The 23,186-nt window shown below is 46.1% G+C and overlaps 1 protein-coding gene across 5 annotated transcripts in view; it reads right to left on the reverse strand.

Annotated features, from left to right (window-relative positions):
* Positions 1–4,469: 4,469 nt before the first annotated feature.
* The window catches only part of MBNL3 (muscleblind like splicing regulator 3), a 75,809-nt gene continuing 57,092 nt past the window's right edge, over positions 4,470–23,186 (reverse strand). For 3 of the 5 annotated variants that reach the window (XM_034063528.1, XM_034063529.1, XM_031048225.2), the window contains exons 4-9: positions 22,280–22,480; positions 20,768–21,004; positions 15,194–15,344; positions 10,848–10,942; positions 9,355–9,428; positions 4,470–7,653 (exon numbers count right to left, since the gene is read on the reverse strand). In XM_034063528.1, coding sequence (XP_033919419.1) covers positions 9,372–9,428; positions 10,848–10,942; positions 15,194–15,344; positions 20,768–21,004; positions 22,280–22,480 — 741 coding nt within the window. In that variant the 3' untranslated portion in view covers positions 4,470–7,653; positions 9,355–9,371. The remainder of the gene's footprint in view (positions 7,654–9,354; positions 9,429–10,847; positions 10,943–15,193; positions 15,345–20,767; positions 21,005–22,279; positions 22,481–23,186) is intronic. The other 2 variants (XR_004549666.1, XM_034063530.1) reach the window with 2 other exon arrangements.

Here is a 23,186-nt window from a genome sequence, read left to right on the forward strand (position 1 = left end):
AAGAGATTTATTCCGTTGTGCTACACTTTGATGTAACATTGACTCCAATTCATCCGTTCTCCATTATTCCTTTTTTACATCAGAACCTTTCCAGTTTGGGACTCATAAACTGGGAACGTTTCTGAAAGCGAACTCCTATTAATGCGTAGATCTGGATCCATAAAAAACATAACCAAGGATTTTATACACTTTATTAAAAGATCCAAAAATAAACCAATAACAATAGAGAAGTAACATACTAAAATGAGTAGCATTATGCACAGTTCTAAAGCACGTACAAGCACTACAGCAATATAACGTGGCCAAAAGAAAAAGAAACTCAAAGCGTACACCCTGTTGTAGCAGTTGAGGGAATGAGCTATGATGTTATGGAACTGGAACACTGCATTAGCCTACGCCTGGGTCTGAGGAGACTTTAACTTCTTACAATTCCACAGGGCTAACGGTAGTATTTGTATATATTGTCTAAACTATACCATTAAATTGATATCTAATGTTTCCCTTACTTGGTTTTACCAGAAATGCCTATGAAAAGAAGGTACTTCAAGATCTACTTTATATAGTATAAATGCTTTTATATATTGCGATTCAAACTGGACAATTTAGGAGAACATTCTCTCTTTGAGTTTAGTGATTGCCTAAGGAAGAAAAGAACCAGTGATCTGTTGTTGGGTGATAAAGAGTGGGGAGTCTCGGTTCATTTGAATGGTTTAAAATGAAGATAGAATTAAAGCAAAGCTAATTGGAAAGAAAACAACAAAATCCCAGAATCCAGTCTATGAATGATCTTATCATCCCCTCATCTGCTAGGATACAAAAGCCATGGCAACAAAATCATTTGGCTTCCACCACTATCAAATAGCATCTGTGTACAGTAATAAAGAACTGGAACCTTGTAATTCGGTGTCAGGTAATTCTCTCTGTTGTGTGTTTGGAAAAAATAACTTCCTTTTATTTAATAGTTGTGTTATTTTTGCATGTTTAAATAGCTCATTTGAGAGGCAAATAGAGTTATTTCTGATGATACAGGATGTCAGTAAAGATCACTAGCAAAGATTTTAGAGGTGTTTTTGTCATGATCATATTCATCCCCAATGCAAAGGTTTGACCACCTACGATTCATTTCACATAGTGCAAAGGATTTTTCTCTCACAATCCTGGAAACGAGAAAGAACTTGGTTATGGAAATGGATTACAGCAAAGTGAAGCCTTCATAGCATGAAGATTAGAATTAGCTGGTTATTTTGTATTAAAACCTAGGTTATTGTGACACCCATGAAGAAAAACTACATCTGATTTCCCACCTTAAAGATGCTGGGACCATACGATGCTACGGCTCCCATTCAGCAACCCCCACCTTAACCAGCCCCCTCGGGCCACGTGGGCTGGTTGGGCACTTGCTGACATCATGAGGAGATGGAACCTCTGAGATGCCGGCAGTGGTGACCAAAGAGCAGCTCCTGGAACGGACACCTCAGCCCCAATGCTGCAATAGGGCTTGGGTTTGGCAGGAAAGATCAGAAAACCCCAGACTGGTTTGGGTTGGAAGGGGCCTTAAAGCTCCTCCAGCTCCAACCCAAGCCCCTGTGTCCAACCTGGCCTTGAACACTGCCAGGGATGGGGCAGCCACAGCTTCTCTGGGCACCCTGTGCCAGCGCCTCAGCACCCTCACAGGGAAGAGCTTCTGCTTAAGAGCTCAGCTCAGTCTCCCCTGTTCTGGCAGCTTAAAGCCATTCCCCTTGGCCTGTCCCTACAGGCCCTTGTCCCAAGCCCCTCTCCAGCTTTCCTGCAGCCCCTTTAGGCACTGGAGCTGCTCTCAGGTCTCCCCTTCAGGAGCCTTCTCTTGTCCAGGCTGCCCCAGCCCAGCTCTCTCAGCCTGGCTCCAGAGCAGAGCTGCTCCAGCCTGCTGGAGCATACTTATTCCTATGAAAAGAAATGGGTCAACACAGGCACTTCAGCTCCTCCACAATCCCCCGGTACTGCAGAGCCCCAGCAGCACCACAACACAGTGGAAAGGGAACCAAGAGGCTGCTCAGCAAAGCTGGGGGACCACGGCTGGGCTTTCCTTTGGTGGCCAACACAACACGGCTTGTCAACCTCCAAGCATGAAGCTGGCCACGATGCCACCATCAGCCTCCACCTCCCTGCCCCAACACCCATCTGGGAGCACCAAGCAGCACAGCCACACGGTGCTCCCAAACAAACACCATTGCTACTGTACAGCAAGGAAAGTGGCCCAAGGCCATCCACAGCCACCCCTGTCCACCCACTGCTCATCAGCCCCTTTGATTTGTGACCTTGCCCCATAAAGTTAAATAAAAAGAAATAAATGAGTACATTGTGACATTTCAAACTCCTTCTGGGATTTAAAACACTCTCTGCAGTGACAGTCACCTCTAACAGACAAACACTTCCACTAGAAATGGGATTAGGCGCTAGGAAAAAGGCTTGTGTGCCACCACGGACCTACGAGTTCTAATAGGATTCACCCATCAAAACCCATCAGAAGCACGCCCTGGGGTGTGTTTGGGAATGCAGGCTGATGAAAAGAGGAATTCAAATCTTTGCTAGTGACCTTACTATTTAATTAAGCACTGTTCCCCATTTCTCTGTGCTGCAGGTTGGAGCTGACCTGGTAGCAGTCTGCTGTATAATAAGCTATGGCAAACTACAAAGCTTTTACAACAGCAAAGCAACATCATGCTTTCAGATAAGTTTTATAGCAAAAAACTCCTCCTTTTCAAAGCCTTAGTAATACCTATCTCTTTTACAAACTTTTCCTGTATTATTACAGACTTTTTTTATATTCAAAATAAGTTCCAAGGATTTCTTTCGTGGACTATGTACATAAGTGCAAAAAAGGTGTGTCTCACACATTCGTACACGAACTGAATCAGTTTAACTGCAGCATATTGGTATCTTCAACACTGTTACGGGGTCATTCCACAATATTTTGGTTTTCTTATGTACAGTTTTTGCTAGTATAAATTAGTATTAAAATAGTTATATGCTTAATTCTTTAGCCCTGATCGTAACGCATCGTGTGAGTGCTCAGATTCGGGAGAGAGGAAGATTGCAGGCGGAGCTACAGTACTGAAACGGATTAACTCGGAGTTGCCACCGTGTGAATGGAGCTGAAATGAAAGCAAAGACCGGTCCCTATGTGGTAAATCCAGGCTTGTGGTGGTTTTGGAAGTGAAAATACTGTGGAATAACCCTTGCCACACAACAATTTCTACAAGCTATAAAACCTGACTCTAAATCCATGTGTTGTAAACTTCTGGACTGAAAGAGTGACCCTCGGAGCCACGGATTCAGCGTTCACATGGGACTTTGGGATTTTAAAAATACTCAATCATCTCTTTCTCTGACAGTATCGAACTGTACCTTGAACAAGCTCATACTGTTACACATCACTTCTCATTTACATGTGAAAATCTCACAAATAATGTATACAAAGGTAGCCATGTTGTAGTTTTGTTGCCATAGCAACAACAACTTAATATAATTAGTTAACAATGAATCTATCATTGTAGGAGTTACATACAAAGTTAATTTTGTTCTTAAACTGTAAACTATACAAACTAGTTATGGACTGTATTCTATACCTTACCATGCTTCGGTGTGGGGTTAGGATAGAACTAAATGGGCTGAATACATGTCTTAAAAATCTTAAACTTTCTCTACCCCTCCTTCAAAATTAAATTCATTAGTTACTAAAGATATCAAAAAAAAAAGAGCAATAATGAAAACCTTAAAAACTAATGGCAGAGAAAACAAAGAGAGATGACATGAAGGAATGAATGAATGCATTGTAGCCTAGTAACAATGTGGTGTAGCTCTATTTACATTTGGATTAGGCTATCAACTATTTTTCTTTAAAGTTATTACAGTCTTTAACATACAGTATATACTCTAAGGCCTTCAACAGGCACATGGTAAAATCAGGTCAATATCAAACTAAATCCATTCAACAGGAATGGGAAATTCCATTTTCCTCATAAATTTCACCTTTTTCAATTTCCATGTCTGTGAAATGTACAAGGGAGAAAGCAAACGAGGACTCCAGTTTCCCAACGACCCTAGAGCTGCTCTCCCACCCCACGGAGGAGAGGACATCTCACTGGGCACACGCGCCTCCTCCTCCGGCCAGCTGCATCCACCAGACACATACCCACATCCAGCGCCGGCCATCGGCATCCGGGAGGGCCCCAACGCCGGGATCTGGGGTGCTTCCATTGGGGAACACTCCGAGCGCAGTGGGAGACGGCGAGGATGGGCTGGCAAGAGGACCCGGTGCTGCGGAGTGCTCAGGGAAGGGGCCTGGCTTCTAGACCGTTGCGATGCAAAAACACACAGTCCAAAAATCGTCAGCTCGAAACCTCCAACTCAAAAACACCCCCCAGGGCTGATTGTGAAACCATGTTCCAAATTACTAAAAGCACTGTATTTAACAAAAATAATCTTAATAGTTTTATGAATCCATTTTATTTTAAATCCCTCTTTTATTGTCTGCTTATGTTACAGTTTAGTAGTAGTACTTTGTATTGAAACTACTAACAACCTTTTCCCGTGAAAATGATCCATCTCAGCTTTCATTTTCCCTCTGCATGACCCGTTTTATCCAAGTTTCAGCATTTCTTGCATATTGTTTGCATAAGGCTGAGAGAAATGGACAAAGAGAAATCACTTTGGATAAATAAAAAATATAGGTTCATGGAAAGTGGGAAGCTTATAAAAATGTCACTAAAATTATATCGATTTAAACAAACTTACATACATCTCTTGTCAAATAAAGGATGATATTCATGCTTTTATGACATTTGTTTAGAGTCACTAACTAGCTCGGTGACTTTGTAATAGTCTATTTAGGAAATTTATAGTCTGGCGACTGGCTTTTTTTCTTTTCTTTCTTGAACAAAGAAAATTAGAGCAAGTTCATTGCACAACTAGTTTAAATAGTGCTACCTCAAAGCGGCATTGGTGCCGAGATTGTTTTGAATTTGGTGAAGTTTAGTGCTTCAAGCTTTTCTTTCCTTAAACTCATTTACAAATTAACTCTAAATTTGCCAGCAATATAAAAACTGTTGTGGCACCTAATAACTACCCTGAACATCCCTCATTGGACCTCTTTAATAAAAAATAATCCTTAAACACTTTTCTTTCTCTTCTTTTTTTTCAGTGCTTTAAATGTGACAGGGAAACAGCTGTATTCTAGGTTTACATTCTATGCACATCTATGCCAGATGTTGAAGTCGATAAATAAAAGAGGAGGTTACATCAAAGTGTCAAGATATACAAAAATCCTTTTAGCACTGAAAAAATTCCAACCTCCTTCAACTCATAAAGCCATACAAGCTTGAATGCATCCTTTCTGGCTTAAGAAGATCAGTTCTGTTCTTTGTTGAGGCACTGGCACAGGTTGTGCAAAACCCATTTGTTTGATACACAAATAATTTCAAACAGGAAGTACTCAAATCCACTTTTTCCACTAACAATGTTATGGTTTTTGGGAAACAGAAACTCAGTGGTGAAAAGAACAGGGATGTGGTCGCCAACACAAAGGGGAGTCACTGATTTCAGACAACGCTGCTGCTTAGGGATGCTGATGGCAGGGGAACAGCTATGGACAAGTGACTGTCCAAACATGGGGTTCATAAAGGAGCTCCTGGGTTGGGGATAGTTTTTCCCCCTCTCTCAGGGTTTGTTTCAAAGCCTGCTGAAGGCCTTTTAGAGCTGGGCTCTTCAAAAGTTCTTGCCATGAATGGCTTTCCACGGGCAGAAGGTCAGAGCCTGCGCTGGGACACACTGGCTGTGCCCTACGTGCCCCTCTATCACTTGTGATCCATGGAGATGCACATTTAGCAAACTATCCATGCTCACACTGGAGAGGAGGGGGCAATGAAAGTCTCCAACCAAGGCCAAGGAGCTTGGAAAAGAAAAAAGAACCTGGTTTGACAGAATTTGGCACCCCACAGGACCACCACGAGCTTGGGCTGGCCAGCCCCCCCAGATGCTGGGAGCTGGCCTCCTGCTTGGTTTCAATCACCATTTTCTTTCTCCTCCTATGGAGTTTGTGGATTTACAGCAGCAAATCCATCTCTTCCATAATGCCAATGATATGGTAGAGCTATGACAGGGATGAATTTGGTTGTATCCTCAACCAAAATGCATTCTGCAGCCAGATTGTTCAGCAATACAGCGTAACAGGCTGGACTGTCCAGGGTGCACGGGCTGGAAATCAGTTTATTCATGTGTCAGAAAAGGAGGTATTGAGAACTAGCCCTTGTTGTGAGGCAAACATTGCTCTTGATCAAGTAGAAGGTGCCAAAATAAATCCACTGACCTACAGGAGCTCCATTAAGATGAACATTTATCTACGGTAGGAAGCTTATGCTGAGCTTTTTCCTGCTTTGTCACTGCTGTGTTTGCTTTAGAGGGCCAGAGATCACAGGGAAAAAAAATCACCCACTTATGGAAAATGGTGAGTAAAGAACTGGTGCACGCTGACAGCATTTCAAGGAGAGACACCTCAGTTTTCAGGCTGAAATGTTTCAGCATGCTCAGTGAAGACAAGCCACTGGGCATGGCATTACCCAGTTTGGGCTAAGTCACGGCTATGGCCCACTCCAGCTCCTCTCCAACACAAGTTTTTACCCAACTGAAGCTGTCTCACCTCACACCTTTTACTTTTGTTTTCACTGCACCATGAGAGATTGTGCGCAGTTTGCAGCTGAGAATGCACTTCCATGGACAACAGAACTGCAGAAATCCCTTGATGCTTATCACCAGCTGAGCCAATCATTCCTGAACCTGGGATTTTACGTGTGGGTTTCCCCAATAGGTTTCCAGAATCAGCTCACTGTACTGAAAGAAATACCCTGAGCTGGACTGAAATGACAACTGTCCTTTCGCATCCCTTGTACTACAAGTTTGAACACTCTATCTGAAGGCAAATTTTAAATGCTTAGAAGAAGCATTTAACATGAGCATCTTTAGCTGATGCTAACAGCAAACTCCAGCAAAGGGCAGAACATTCCTGTGTCGTGGTTTTCCAGCACGTAATTCCTGTTTCCCACAATAACATTTTTAGTAAAAAAAAAACAAAACCAAACAAAACCCCATAAAACCTACAGAATATGAAAACTTAAGACATAACAATAATGAAAAGATGGTACTGAGTATACTTGATAATGATGTACACTTCCAAACAAATCAATAGACTATGATGTAAACAAAACAGGAAGATAACACTTTAAAAACAAGACAAACATTTATCCATCGATAGTATACAGTAAACCAACAGTCCGCTGTGCAGCTGCACTTCTCAGGATGGTAGTCAGAAAATGATTAAGTGTGTTAAAGTTATGTGTTACAAAAGTCTATTATAATTTCCTACTGGTATATCTCGTATATCAGAGCGCTGTTTGTTAAGTGTTTCTATAGTGCTTTTTTTTTTTGTCTTTTCTGGGTTTTTTTGACATTCCCATTGCTCAGTTTTTGGTTAACATGTAGGCTGCAACAGGCTTACTGTAGAGGTGGTAGAGAACGAGAGAGGGAAGAGGGGATATATACAGAAAGGCCATGCGCAGCTTTCCACCAAGAAGTCCTGGTGCTCCATACTTTTACTGTTCAGAATTTCAACATGATCTGCTGCAAGGGGAAGAAAAAACAACAGAGGAAGAGTGAGAAGTTAGAGACACACATCTATGTTTTAATAAAAGCTACTCTACTAAGATACATTCACATCCAAGGGGCTGCCATTAGTATGTTGCAGAGAGAAAACACGTTATTCCCTTAGTTTGCTGACGTAGGGTGAAATGGCTGATAACATTCTTGGCATCCCCTCTAATCTGCACTTAGGGCTTTCCATTTCCAGCATGCACCACACACACTGACAAGGCAATTAGTGACAGAGGGAGGTGGGTGAATAATAAGGCTTATTTTTGGAGAGGATGGTAGGAGGGACTAAGGAGGGGGCCAAAGGCATCCCCAGCCCCTGTTAGCTCCTGTTTCCTTCAGAGAGCACCACAGATTGTAACAAGAAAATCTGATCCTAAAGAGCTGTGAGCCAGAGGCCTAGACACAAAACACAGATACAGAAACCCCGTGCTCAGGGGATCCACTTCTGGGAGCAAATGGCCTCCCTTGGGATGTGCTTGTGAAAAGCCTCCTTCGAGGGACCCAGCGCTTGTCTCCTGCAGCCTGGCTGGCCAGCCTGGCTACCAGGGCCTCCATAGCTCTGGTCATGCAGAACATCTTTGCTCATGGGGACAGCTTGCTGTTCACCCCTACATGGACAGGGGTCCATGGCCAAAGTTAGCATACATATGGTGCCTTATTAAGGTCAGCAGAAGTAAAGATCCACTATCAAGATGAGTAATTTCTGCGGACTGTTAAAGATACCGTTAGTAAGCTGCTTACCAAATTAACTGTCATCATATAAGTACTTGCCTGTTATACATGACTTAAGGAAGAAATGGGTTGTAGGTCTGTGTATACTAAGTGGCCTGCACTGGGAAATTCTGGTGACCTCTTGTTGAATTGGCTGAACTGCTCTCTACCCTCTTGGAATAACAAAAAAATCCAGTGATGAACTGAAACCCTCATGGGATTTTCTCTCATGAACATTAGCGAATGCTCACAAAGAAAAGCAATGGAAAAATGACACTGCTGCTATGGCTGTGAAACAATACTCTGTAAGTCAAAGGAAAGGAAAAACTCCACCATTCCCACTCAGAGAAAACCAGCAGATGAGGGAAGCCCAGGATCTGCAGGTAGGATTAAGGTTATGTTGCTTGTGGCATTCATCCTGGTCTTAAACACACACAAGGACCTCTGAAGAAACCCACCGTGAGCCAGGCCCCCGGTGCAGCTGAGCAGCACGTCTCTGCTCAGTCTGAGCCAGCTTTGCAGGTGCACAGCAGCTGCTGATGACCCAATCCTGCTTACCCCAGGAAAGGAAATATGCCACCAACAGCAGGAGAGAAGTCACACCTTTTCAGCTGACTCATTACCACAGCAGTTTGCCATCAACAGCAGAAATCCCTGAGGCATCTGCAGGCAGCTGGGAGCCATGCAGAGCACAAGTAACCTGCAAACACAGCTTCAGACTCAGGGGGATGCAAGAAGGGAGGCTGCCAACACCTCAAACCAGGTATTTTAGACGCAAGGAAACACTGCTTGTTTATAACCCATACGGCTGGTCCATGCCTGTGCTGCAGCAGCTCAGTTTCTGTTGAGCTTGCAGAGTGTGAAGGCACTGGGGTCCCTCTGCCCCAGCCAGACCTCTGCTTGGGGATGCCCTGGGACAAAGCAATCCACCACAAAGAGAAATACCAAAAAGGAACTTACTGTTCTATTGGGAACTTCTACATCTGTGAAACAAACATGCTGCTACTCAGTTCATCTACTGATAACTGGGATATCTACAGCAGAGAAAAAACAAAGAACACAACACATTAAAACATTGTCTTGAGATCCAGCTGCTCATTCTGTCTTCAGTATCAGGTTATCAAGTACATCAGTGTCTTATAAAACAGGATCCACTCCCAAGATGTCTTTACTTTGCCTCACATTAAGTACAACGTAGCTGCATCACTATTGATGCCTCGTGCAGTAGGCAGTGATAGTACCCAGATTTTAACTCCATAGACTACACCTAAGACAGAAATGCCCTGAAACCATCTGGCTGAACCAGGACTCATACAGCCACAGAGCAACACCGCACAGGAATTTCTGCTCTCTCCTCACCACCAGTACGAGTAGGAGTAAGACCTGCTCTACCTGAACATAACAACAAAGCACACAAAAAGACCAGTGAGCTGTACTGTGAGCAGTAAAACACTGCCTAGGACTTATGCAAGGCCAAACTGACTGGAAGCCTCACACCCTGGCACTAGCAAAAGACTAGAGGATGCCCCCTGAGATACTGCTGATGTTTGGCACAGCTAACAGCCCCTGCAGAACAAAGTGACACCCCGTTTTCTTTGCAATAGCTCTAAACCTGAGAGCATGACAAATCAAAAAGCTAGGATTAGCACTGGGGGGAGGGGGGGGAAGGGGGGAATACAAAACCCCAAGTGTTTGAAATGCCTCTGGTCTAACTGGGAGAAGTTGTGGCACACCAAATTGTCAGGAAGCATCACTAGGACGGGTTGTGCATATACAGTTCAGGACTGGTGCGGAAGCAGCCATCACAACTCAGTATCCTCAGAGGAAAGTTTTGGAGAGAATCATGGCTCGGCAGACATGCATGGAATCCTGAACACTTATGACAGTGCTACAACAGCACGTACTGCACATCCACAGGCAGTTCTGCAGGGATGGGTGATGTGCTGCTGCTGGGGTAATTGAGCTTCAGATTTGAGAGCCTCACCCCCAACTGTGGGGGGTTTTGGGGTAGTTTTTAGAGTCCAATCTTGCGCTGGGGAGAGGCCACTTTGTGTTTCCACTTCCACTTTCCAGCCAGGGCAGGACATGCCAAAATACCACTGGGAAGGATGCTCAGGGTGGCATTTCTGCTTGAGACTGAAAGCAGAAGCGCTGCAGCTCTTGTGCGACCACGCTGGGAGTTTTGCAGCCTGGTTTCCAGGACCCAACGTGAGGTGTCTGCTCAGTTTTGGAGAAGCATCTCCAACCCTGCCCATCGCCCATCCCTGCTGTGGCCCATGGCAGGCCCGGCCGGTGCCCCCTCACCAATCCCCTCTCACACACACACACACTCACACGCACACGCACGCCCGAGCCTGCGCCGAACCGGGCGCTCCGGACCCCGCACAGGATCCGGCCCTCGCCCGGTCCTCGAGATCTGAACACGTGAAAGAAAGCCATTGAAAGGGCCAAACCTGATTGGCGGTAGCTGTTGCAGCGAAGGGGACGCTGGTGGCAGGAGTTGTTGCTGCAGACACAGTGGTGGGCGTAGCACCGTGCATCATGGGCACTTTCGGAGGGGAACCATGGAAGCGACATACGGGAGGGTGGAGCGCATATATATAGATATATATTTTTGTTTGTTTGTTTGTTTTGGTTGGTTTAGGTAACCATGGCAACATGTGGTGGATTTGGGGGCGTGGCAGGAATCACAGCAACAAGCCATGTGACATCGTCATGAAGGACACATCGGGGCGCAGCATGCAATCACAGTGCAAAGCAAGACAGCGTTGGGAAAAAAATAAACAAGAGAGAAGGGGAAAAGCCAATTACAATTATAATTAAGGAAAAAACCAAAACATTCTCAACACTTAGTACATTTATAAGCAGAACAATGATGTATTAGACTCCGAGGGGACACATTTCCAAAGGGGGGAGAGGGTGGGTGTGCTAGCAAAAGCCCACGTCAGCTCGCACCCGTGGGGAGTTAGACGCAGCCAGTGCGCGGTCCTCTGGCTGGGGACGTTTTGGCAAGCGCACCCTCCCGCCCGCCTGGGAAAGCTGGTCCCCTTCCCTCCCCTCCCCGTCCCCGCCAGCCACCACAGGTACACGATGCACTTGGCAGCAGCCCCCTCCCCGGGTTTGCTGCCCCGCTCTAGCAGTGACGATGTTCCGGGCTGGGACAGAGCTGGAGCACGGCACACGAGCAGTGGGCAGCCTGAGTGAGCTCTCCCCGGACACAGCGTGCTTCCTTCCCACCCTAATCCTAGGGGATGTGGCAAAACGCCCCTCTTGCAGGGAAGGGGAGGGGGGGATGGATGGAGAGGGGAAGGGACCAAGAGGGGAAAATACACAAAATGCATCTGAACAGCTACGATTTGCAGAAGGAGCATCCAAAGGACAACGTGGCAGCAGGGAGCTTGGCAGCCTCCTGAAGCTGCTTGTGCCGCAGAGCATGGGGCTGGAGTGATGCTCTGGGGTACACACGGGCATGCCCCAAACCCACGGGGAATCTGTGGGGCTGGGGAGCTTGTGGGAAGGCCTGTCCATCCCCTCAGTCATGCGGCAGCGAAGCAGACCGGCCTTCCCCTCCACTCCAGCAGCCATGGCCCTGGGGTGTTTGAGGGGCTCAGCTCCCTGCCATGCAAGTGGTGTGTCCTCCCTGCACTACAGGGTTCAAGAGCAGAGTGCTTAGCCATTCCTGCCAAAGCTTTCAGACCTGCTCCCCAAAAGCCCTGCACCCTTCCCAGGACTCCTGCTCATGCCCCTATCCCTCTGGCTGAAGCAGACATGCCTGGATGCTGGTACTCTTGTATAACCTTGGTTGGAGGATGAAAGCTCAGCTTTCACCCACTCTGCTCTGCCCAGCAGCTGCAGACGGGAAGGTTCCTCAAAGACCTGCACAAGTTCCCAGTAAGACCTAGATGCTGAGCCTGAACATAGTGGATCCCTGCAGCACCCATGAGCGAGTACTCAGCCCTGCCACCTCACTGCATCCTATGTGCACCAGCAGCAGCACCTCCTTACGGCCCCTTGTGCTTGCACACCTGACACTGCACTAGAGAGAGGAGTCTTCAGCCAATCCATGGTCTAAGCCCTGCTCTGGCAGAGGGGCTGACCCCAGATGTGTTCCTCCTCAGCACCTTTATTAAGCCAGTCTCCTAAAATAGCCTCAGAAAGACAATCACGATTCCAAGCTCTAATCCACCTGATGCCCGATACAAAACCTAAACCAACAGGATCCTTCCTTTGCCATTTCCTTTTGCTGGATGACTCAATGGCTTGTAAAGACATTTAAGTGACAAGTTTTTGTCTCTGCAGTAGAACTATACAGGGGTGGGAACACATCACCTTGGATTCTCTTATTAGTCACATGAAACACTGCACTGCACAGAAATTAAAAGGGATATAACCATTTAAGCTTCAAAGAAGACAGCGGATGGACAGTCACACCACTCAGGCACCCAGGTTCTCACTGACACATACTAACTCGCAGTCTCTTTCAGATTAGGAAAAGTGGAGAAGTTTGTGTAGAGAAACCTACCAACGCTTGCAGTGGGTGTCATGCACAGAACTGACCCTGCACACCATGCATTGAAGCGTGGAAAGATGAACAAAAGGGATATTTCATTAGTGAAGCTTCAGTGTTAGATATCACTTTAACTAAAAAGCAGGTATTCTCTTTGCAGCATTCAGTATTTAAGCACATGCAAACAGATTCTGCATATTGGTACAGAAGTAGTTTAAACTCAGGTTTAAGAGATCATAGCAAACCAAATTAATTCTTGCATTTTTTTGGAGAATATCTTTCTCCTCCCAGCCTGGTATTAAAAGATTCATCTATCCTACAAAGCAGGGCTGTTTGCGGGGGTTTTGGTACCAGGTATGTCCATTTCTTTCTGATCATGTCAGCAGAAAACAAATTGCCCTTAGAGGAATGTCACACTCATGTTAAAACTGACTTTCCAAAAGCAATTCACTCCTGCAAGCAGGGACTGCGGTTTCAAAGTCTCCAGTTTAAGCTGAAAGAGGCAGTTTTGTTCTGGACTTGAAACAATTGTAGTGACGATGTCATTTTCAATAGACACCCTGACTCCCCCTCTCCCTCCATGGGACTGATCTCTCAATAACTGAACAGGAGACAACAGGAAAAGCAGCAGCTCACTTTGCTTCCCCTCCCCACGGTGTGAACTGCTACGTGCCACTTCCCTGCTTTGCTTTCCAGAGCTCTGCAAAGGCTGAGACCACATCTGCAGTGTGATGCATAAGGGAAAATGGGGATGCGTAACATCAATTCATCAGAGATCCATGCTCTGATTGGAAATGTGCTGCTCTGCCCAGCACTCACGTCCCCAGACAGCACACAGACCTGTATGCATCAGCCCTGCATTAATTTCATTGCCAGGAGACAAGAGCAGGGGGAGTGCTGGGTAAAGCCTAATCAATGGTGCGTGTCCTTATGACAACTCTGTGACCTCGAGAAAGAGGAGCGTGCAGCCAGCAAGGGACTCGGCATTCCCAAAGGTGTCAGTGTTTCCCGGAGAAGCATCTCATTTGGCACCTAACAGATCTGCCAAAGGTCAGCTCAGCCCATCCCCTCCAAGAGCATTTTGCAGGGAACAAGGAGGGAGGCTACTGCTTGCATCCCTCCGTCCTTCCATACAAGGCTCCACTTCCTTGGAAGAACATCTTGGCAGCTGCCGAGTTCTGAGTGGCCCCAAGTGCTCTCATAACAGAAAGGTCGCATGAGCACAGGGTTTAGGTCCTACCTCTCTGGACTCACACCAGACACAATTTGGTCTCACCATAGGACTATTGTCTGAGGCTTTTCCCCTGACCCCCAGAAGCAGCAAGGACAAGGTGCAGGTCCGCTCCATGCTCAGCCTGAGGGGCAGCCCAGACAAACACTCTGGGTACTTTTTAAAATACAATTTGCCAAGTGAATACAGCATTAAACATTAAACACATGGGCTGTGCATCGTCTTATGATGTTCTGCAAGGATCATAATGATAGTAAAGAATGAGCTATCAACTCTGGAATATTCCTCACTCAGCCACTTACACTAGTTTCTATTCTAAGCAGGTTTTGTCTGGCACTTGGCTGCAGTGAGCAGAGGTTAACTGGCTAGTCAGCAGTCATGCTGCCACCTCATTTCCACTCCTGTATGAATGACTGAACTGCATCTTTCAATTTTACTCTGAGACCTTAAAGGTACAATGAGAGCTGGGAGTTAAATTGCTTTTAAAAAGCTCAGGCTACCATACTGCTCAAAAGCCAAGCACGAGGGAAAGATATGCTTTTAAAGAGAACTATGTAATTTGTATTGACTGAAGAAGAACTGTTCCCTCTATAAGCACCATGGCTGCTGGCATACGTAGGTCACTGAGACAGAAGCTCAGAAAGATACCTGCAGCTTCAAGTGAGCAGGCATAGAGGTCCATAAGACATTTTAACATGAGTCCATAAGGGTGCTAGGCAGGAGTCAAAGAATTAATTTGGAATTAACCAGCTGAACCGTAAGGAGCAGAAACAGAAAGTATGAATTCCAGAAACATGCAGACATTTCTCTTAGTTAAAAAAAAAAACCCCAAAACCATAACCAAAAGGGCTAAGAAGGGCTCTTTAAAGTAAAAAGCTCTAAACTGTAGTAGGTGGGGGCAGGGGGAAGGAAAAGTCAAACAACAAACATGAACTTTTCATCCATTTTTAACATGAAAACTACACACCGATACTCTTTGTGCTAAGGACTCTTACAAATCTGCTTATGAGCTCAACGCCTAGGTCATCAAAACGACAACTATGATGCTGGGAGCCACTTACCTGTAGGGATGAATGCAGGCTGTTGCAACTGCATGTTGGCTAGAGCCTGTTGGTAGTGGAAAACGCTTGGGTTAAAGACTGTGGTGGCACCATTGTTTTTTTCAAGTGCTGGCCTCTTTGGTAAAGGTTGAAGTGCACCAGGCGGCAGGGCCTGTGGATAAGGGAGTCAGTAAACACAAGTGGAGTGAAACAAGGGGCCCAGATGTAGATCAAACATGCATTAAATCATCAAGGGGCCTGGCTGCAAATCACCTGCAACTGTGTCAACTTAGTGAGACAGGAAAGAGAAGAGCAGCTAAGGCACATTGGAAGTGGTAGGTGGAATCTTTTCACTAGGCAAGCAGTTAGTAAATGCACCAGGAGGGGCAGAGTCTAGAAGGAGAGATGCTAAGGGAACTCTTCAGCAGGACTGACTTGGGCACACAGGGAGAAAAAGGGTGAGGAGAAGGAAGGGGAGAGGTGATCACCTGGACAGGATACTACAAGGAGCAGTTGCAGGCAACAAGCATTTAAAAACATACCAAGTAAGAGAAGTACAATAGATTCAAACCCAAGAAGATCAGCATGAGCAACAAATGCCATGGAAAAAGGGATGCTTTTCTTTTCCTGCTTACATGTATGTGTGCACGTGTGGAAGCGTGCACAGCCAACCCCGTGTCCAGGTGATAAAGCACTAGGTGCTGCCAGTTACATGTGTAGTGTTACATTCATAGTAAAACGCATTTCCACTTGTTAGCAGAGAGGCTGAGCAACATGGTCAAGAACTGGCCTGATCCTCCACTACTCACACCAGTGGCACAGTTCAGCATCAGCTCATTTGGACCTGTTCCCACCTCCTAGAAGGTGGCCTCCACCAGTTCAGGGCTGCTCACTTGTTACTAACAGTGCAAAAGCCATTGACAGCTCTCCTCTTTTTGCTCTATCACACCACGGAGCTTCTTCCAGCCTGTCAAACCTGTTCAGAGCTGGTAAAAAAAGCACTAACCCAACTCAGGAACTTTTCTCAGTTACTCGTCATTCACCCAAGCATGTCTCAACAGCAAAGCAGTATGTCAGGTTCTCAGGAGACAGGAATGTTTCTAATGATTTACAGCTTTTCATTGTACCCGAGTAGAAAGCACGTTTTTTTCTGCACGCTGTGACAGAAAAGGGTCCTTTTTAATTCTGCCCTGCAGCCCTTGTGCACATAACGCTCCCACTGACGTCAGGGAGCCTTATGCACGTGGAAGTCATGCAGAATCAGGTTACTTCTGCCTACTTGTTCTGTATCATGGAGCAAAGCCATGACTGAAATAGAGTTATCCCTCCTGTTTTCTGGGTTTTTCTTATTAAGAGGTGACAGTGAAGGGCAGGCATGGAGGAGGCTTGGCTAGTGAAGGGTTGAGGCTGCAAACACATAGTATTCACATGGAAGGACACAAGCAAAGGGATTTTCAAGTGTTACAAAGCCCAGCACACAACAGAATGTAAGTGAAAGCTTGCAATAGTTTGTCACCATCCAGAGACAGACTTCACTTTAATTTTCTATAGGAGACTGCTCACCTATGTTAAGCAAGAGACTTCCAGGCAAAACGCTACTCCATCCTATCTCCATTTACATGGTGAGTTTTGGATAGGTTTAATATTTAAAAGAAAAAATAAGAAGAATAAACTGCATTTGCAAAACTGCCCTCAGACATGCACACATCCTCTGCTACTGCTAGGCATCAGTGCCAGCAGCAGGGCTCCGTCTTCTCAGATTTCTTCTGGCTAGTACCAAATGACACCACTCAAACATGGGACAACATCAGGCTGAGACACCAAAGTCTTTTGCTTAAGATCCCCATTTTAGGATGAGGTCTTTTAGGTACAGATCTAAGAGTTCCCATTTCTAGGTAAGCCCTGACTGACACCTATGTTAAATCTGACTCTATCCACATCTTGTCTACTTAATGGCAGCTACATGAGTGTCCCTCCAGGCACAGGGCAGAGCTGCAGCTTGCAGAGCCTGGAGTAGCTCCACATACATCAGAGGTATTTTACAGGTTTACAGTGAGTGAAGAACTTGCTGCTTAAATCCACACTCTGTACAGTGCCCGATTGCTAAGCATTCCTTTTCAGATGCTTCCAAAACCTGCCCCAGAAAAAACCCTGCTAATTATAGCAAAGCAACTGTGCCAGGCAGGCACATAATGACTTCTGAGTCCTTGCTTCTTGGCCAAAGGCTGTCAGCCACCCCAAAAACCCCATTATCCCCTAATGGCAGTGCCAAAAGCAGAACAGCTGAAGGCTTTGAGACCTTACTGGTATGTACTGGCTCTCTACAGGACAATCCTGTGTGCTCCCTCTGACTACAGTGCTTTGTGTTGGAAAGGAGCTTAAAGTTCATCCAGTTCCAACCCCCTGCAATGGACAGGGACCCCTTCCACTGGAGCAGCTTGCTCCAAGCCCCTGTGTCCAACCTGGCCTTGAACACTGCCAAGGATGGAAGTCAGAACTCCCCCCATGCTGGTTACCAACCCTCTCTTGTTACTCTTTTGCAAGACAAGGCCTGGATTACATGTTTGCAATAAACAATTAAATAACCTCAGAGCTATCCTCCCATCACTATCTCCTGGGAGCAGATCCCACTTCCACCCCTTTGTCTGTAGGGAAGAGGGGCTGGGTCTGCATCTGGCTGCATCAGTCCAAGGCACAACAATACAAAATGACCTGTGAGAGGGCAGAGGCAGCTCCCACTCCCTGGCATGCAGCAGAAGCAAGCTGAGCAGCTTCCTCTGAAGATTATACACGGCTCTTATCACTGCTGTGAGTCCTTCTCTGGCACAGCCTTCCTGAAGGGTTCAGAGGAGGTGACACACTCCAGCAAGGCAGCGGCAAACCTTCAGATGCTTCAGGACAGGAAGACTAGTAAAAGTAACTTATCTGATGGGCTTTTGTTCAGTGGGGAGGTCAGAAGGGGAAGGGAGCTAAAGGGCTTTCCCAGTCTCCTCAGAGAGGTGGCTCTTGGGGAGGGCAGAGAGGCAAGATCCAGGTCACAGCTTGTGCTCGCTTTGGGGCTGTCTCTATGCCAGCTATAAGCAGTCAGGAGTGAGAGGTTCTTATGTCATCTACAGCTTTAATTCCACAGGTGCTGATGTGACAGCTGGCTGAGGGTTAATTAGCAGGCAGAGCACACAGTGGCAATGGGCTGGGGAGGGAGACAAGCACAGGGACCAAACCAGCAAGCAAAGGTGTCCAGAGAGAGCAATGTTTGTGGAGGCACAGAGAAAACAAACAAACAAGTGAGTGCATTATACAATGCATTAAGAAGAAACGGAACAGACTCATCAGGTGTTTTCATGGAACCCCAGCCTGGTTTGGGTTGGAAGGGACCTTAAAGCACATCCAGCTTCAACCCCTGCCACGGGCAGGGACACCTTCCACTGGTGCAACTTGCTCCAAGCTCTGTCCAACCTGGCCTTGAACACTGCCAGGGATGGGGCAGCCACAGCTTCTCTGTTCCTATTTTTCTCTGTTTTGAGTAAGTTTTTGAAGTAAAGAGATATCACTGTGGGACACGTGCTCCAGAGCTGCTCCACTGCCTGCTGCAGTCGGTCAGGAGCACTCAGGGATGAGCACCTACGAGTGGACTTGCAGCCCTACTTCTGCAGCTCCGCACCATGCAGAGGTCAGCAGGAGTGCTCATGGCAAGGGCACGACCACCAGTCAAGAAAGACTGTTTAAGCACATGCTTAAGTGCCATCCTAAACTGGGGACTGAGCCTGACCCAGCCCATCTGCCTGCGTCGCACTGACTTCAGCCAAGCAAAAGTAAAGCTACCACTTGTGCATGTCATGTAAATGCAGGACTGGGTTCCTCAGAAATCTTTTCTGAGTTTGGATTTGACGTAATTCCAAATCTATTTCAGGAGGAACACCCATTTTTCTAGCATATGTTTTTTGATCCAAGACACCCAGGCACCATTCTTCCCCTTATTAAAGTCTTATTCCTCAACAGGTACAATAAAAGCATCAAACCTTGAAAAGTCAATGAATAATGTAAGCTGCTTTAGTAGCAGGGGTGATGCAACAAGCCATCAATAAATATTTTAAAGGTTTTAGTTAGCAGCACACAAATAAGGTTAATCACATTTTTAACAGAAGCCAGAAGCATGAATAAAACATGTGTTGGCTTTGGTCAAGTAGCAGTGCCCTATATAATGAGTGAAAAAGTAAAGATTCAATTGTGAAGAACACAAAGAGTTTCATTTCAGAAGGTTCTTTTTCAACAAGACCTGGGCTCTTGCCTCAACAGTCATAAAAATAGTAAGAAATCTCATAAATAAACTGCAGGACAAATAAATTCTGAGTATAAATGGGTTCTTCAAATTATATTCCAGGTAACACTTATGCTACAAGGAGAGCAGTTGTTTTAATTCCTAGAATCATCCTGGGTTTGCATTCTGCTTCACCATGAATGCAAAGCAACCTCCTCTTTTACTGTCTTCAAAGAAGAGGGATTTAGAAAACTTCTAGTGACTTATATCCAAAAGGAGACAAGAACCCTTTTAAGAATAGTTGTATATAAAACCATAATGACAGAAGAGGTGAGGCTGGAAGGGAGTCCTAGAGACCATCCAGACCAACACTTTGTTCAAAGCTGGGTTAACCAGAGCAGCTTGCTCAGGGCTGCAGCCAGGCAGGTTCTGAGTATCTCCAAGGATGGAGCAGCCTGTTGCAGTGTTTGATGACCACCTTCATGGAATTTCCTGAATTTCCCTTTGTGCCCATTGCCTCTTGTCCTTTCACTGGGCACTACAGAGGAGAGTCTGTCTCTGTCTTCTTTACCTCCCCCATGAGGAATTTATACATGTGGGTAAGATCCCCCTGGGCCTCTTCTTCCCTTCCCACGCTGAATATCCCAGCTCTCCCACTGCTGGAATAAATAGGTGCTATTAAACCAAACTCAACAGAATGGCAAACACTGGCTCCAGATGGGAATTTTTATCTGATCAGTCTTCCTCGACTCGTTTTCCCAATTGTAGGTGTCAGAGAAGTCACAATTCAGATTAAAATGCAGGTGGGACCATCTCTACCAGGTCCCAAGTATCAAATAGGCCAGGAGGTCACCCTTGGTTGGAGCCCTGTTACTTCACTAAGGTACCTGGCCCAAGTTTGCTAACCTCAAACAATTGACACCTTGTCTGCTTTTAAGTCAGTGGAAATTCTGCTACCAACTTCAACAGGCCAGGATCTCCCTGCGAAAGATGTATTATGGGATGAGCAGTCTTTGCTTTTCCTTGTGTACTGAAAAAGCTGAACTGACACCTACAACTTAGCCAGGGAAGATGCTGGTTCCAGGTGTTGTGTTCATGTCATGTCATGGTGTCATGTCAGGGTTTGCCACCATGTCTCTAACTGACAGGCTGCATTGTGTCACTCTGGGCTTCATGCTATGGTGAGCACATAGAAGGGATGAAGAGAGGGATTTCACACTGCACATGTTCTCAGTCAGCCATTTACAAAGCGCTCTGTTTTCCCCCAAACACCACATGTGACACAACTGAAATCTCTCAGTGATGTTCAATAGAGCTTGAGAAGAACTCATGCTTACCATTGCAGCTGCAGCTGTCTGGTTCACCTGGTGTTGAGCTGCCTTGATTTTGGCTTGCAGGTGTGCAGGGGGATGAAAGTACTTGCATTTCTCCCTAGAGCATCGGCCTTTGATGTAATCCATGCAGACTGTGACAGTGTTTTCATTTGTGTCTATCATTGCGATATCTATGGGGTGAGCATAGCGGCAATCGTTCTCACCACGCGTGCAATTCCCACGCTGGAACTCCCGACACACCTTCAAAGGAAGTCACAGTGAACATTACCTTACTCCTCAGTCAGTGTTTGAAACACAGAGTTATCAGTGCAATTGGCCACATTAAACCACGTGTGTATTCTACACCCATGCTTAGGCAGCACACAGACCAACAGTCACAGCCGCAACTGGTGCGACTCACAGCTGGTTCAGGATATGAAAAACCCCCACAACATTATCAGGGCCTATGACCAAGCACAAGGGAAATACAGAACTTGTATAGACTGGAAAACCACCTCAGGAAGTCAATGCTGTTTGACCATAACTTCCAGAGCTCAGGATTTCTCCCCTGCCTCTAAAGCTTGAATGTTACAACTGCCACTTGTGTCTTACCTGGGTTATGTGTTTCTTATGAAGCACACCCTTGGGTAGATCCTTTCATCCTAAATGTTCCACACTGCTGCTATTTGCAAGTACATGTTCCTAAATATGAGTAGCCTCTTTCACATACAGAATCTCACTGCTCTCCACAATAAAACGGTGGCATTAGCGACAGTGCATTTGATCACGCTGCAGTGTGCTCAGGAGGTGCTGCCAGAACTGCTGGCTTTATGAATACGCTGAAGATCCTCCCAAGTTATGACCACTGAAGCATCAAAAGCAGAGAAAAAGGTTTCCTTGTCTGAGGAACTGAGGGGAATTGCTGAGGACTACAGCTGGTGGTGTAGGTTATGTACTTATGCACTGTAAGACTGAGTGTGGAGAAAGGTAAAGTGATAGAAAGAACATGACACAAACCAACATGCTTTGAAATTATACCCTTCCCTATGTTATAATTTACACCTGCAGGGATCTCTGAATTCAGGTCCTCAGCCTTTATGTCCTGCAGAGCCTCTGCTTAACGTTTGAAAGACATCTGCTAACACTAAGTCCCAGCAAGCCCAGCCAAGTGTGGGGAGGGAGACATCTTTCTAATGCCCCATACTCCCAACTCCCAACAGTGCAATGCGGAAAGCCTTCTGTATAAGTTCAGTAAAGCCACCTCTGCAAAAGGGAAGTGTCTGATACTTTCAAATCAGCTCCCACTCAGCTCAGTGAAAGGGCAAACCATCCACTTGCATTTTTAAAGCACAGAAACCAACAATCCCAGCCTGCTCCAGCACCCACTGCCATCACAAGAGTATTTCCAAATTCCCAGTGACTTTCAAGGATTTGCGATCAGGCCCTTCATGGGAATCTGCTCAAGCATTGAGCAGCAGCCGGAACCACACCTCCTGTTCATTCCCATCAGCAGCATCGTATCAGACACCCAAATACCTCCAGTTTATCCGTACGCATCAGTTTCTGCCCAGCAGAGCCTCCTGGTACTGTAACAGTAGGATTTCCAGAAACCAGGACAGGAGTATTTGGTAACAGCTCTGCAGGAACCAATCCCATCCCAGGAGAAATATGACTCAGGTAGGGACTAAAAGCCATCGTGGGGCTTGTTGCAAGCGATGGAGTCACAGGAAACGTTGTCTGGGGATGGAAAGAAGAAAAACAGAACATTAGTTAAAAAGCTGTGTCTTAGATTACCCACCAAAGCCTTGCATCAAATCAATCCTTTTAGACAATTTGATTTGCAGTATCAGATGCTGGGCTCTCCAATCTATTCATTTACCACCGTTTCCTTGTGATCCATTCGCTCCTCCTGACTCACAGATAGTGACTCAGAAACACAAGGCATCTTTATTTCTCAGATCAAAGCATATTGATGATCTTTACAGTTTAATGACACAATTAAGGATTTCATGCCAGCAATTACAGCAGGCCCAAATTAAACAGACTTCTCATTCCCAAACAAATGTCTCAGCTTCTGGATGTCTACACTGTAAAGCTGTCCCCATACGGGTGCCCCAACATAAACTGCAGCTGCACAGCCTGGAAGGAGATAACCCCATCCGCTACTTCACAGAACCCCAGGGTGGTTTGTGTTGGAAGGGACCTTAAAGCTCCTCCAGCTCCAACCCCTGCCACAGGCAGGGACACCTTCCACTGCAGCAGCTGCTCCAAGCCCCTGTGTCCAACCTGGCCTTGAACACTGCCAGGGATGGGGCAGCCACAGCTTCTCTGGGCACCCTGTGCCAGCGCCTCAGCACCCTCCCAGGGAAGAGCTTCTGCCTAAGAGCTCATCTCAGTCTCCCCTGTTCTGGCAGCTTAAAGCCATTCCCCTTGGCCTGTCCCT

Source organism: Melopsittacus undulatus, chromosome 6 (genome assembly GCF_012275295.1).
Source record: "Melopsittacus undulatus isolate bMelUnd1 chromosome 6, bMelUnd1.mat.Z, whole genome shotgun sequence".
In the NCBI taxonomy this organism is placed as follows: Eukaryota; Metazoa; Chordata; class Aves; order Psittaciformes; family Psittaculidae; genus Melopsittacus; species Melopsittacus undulatus.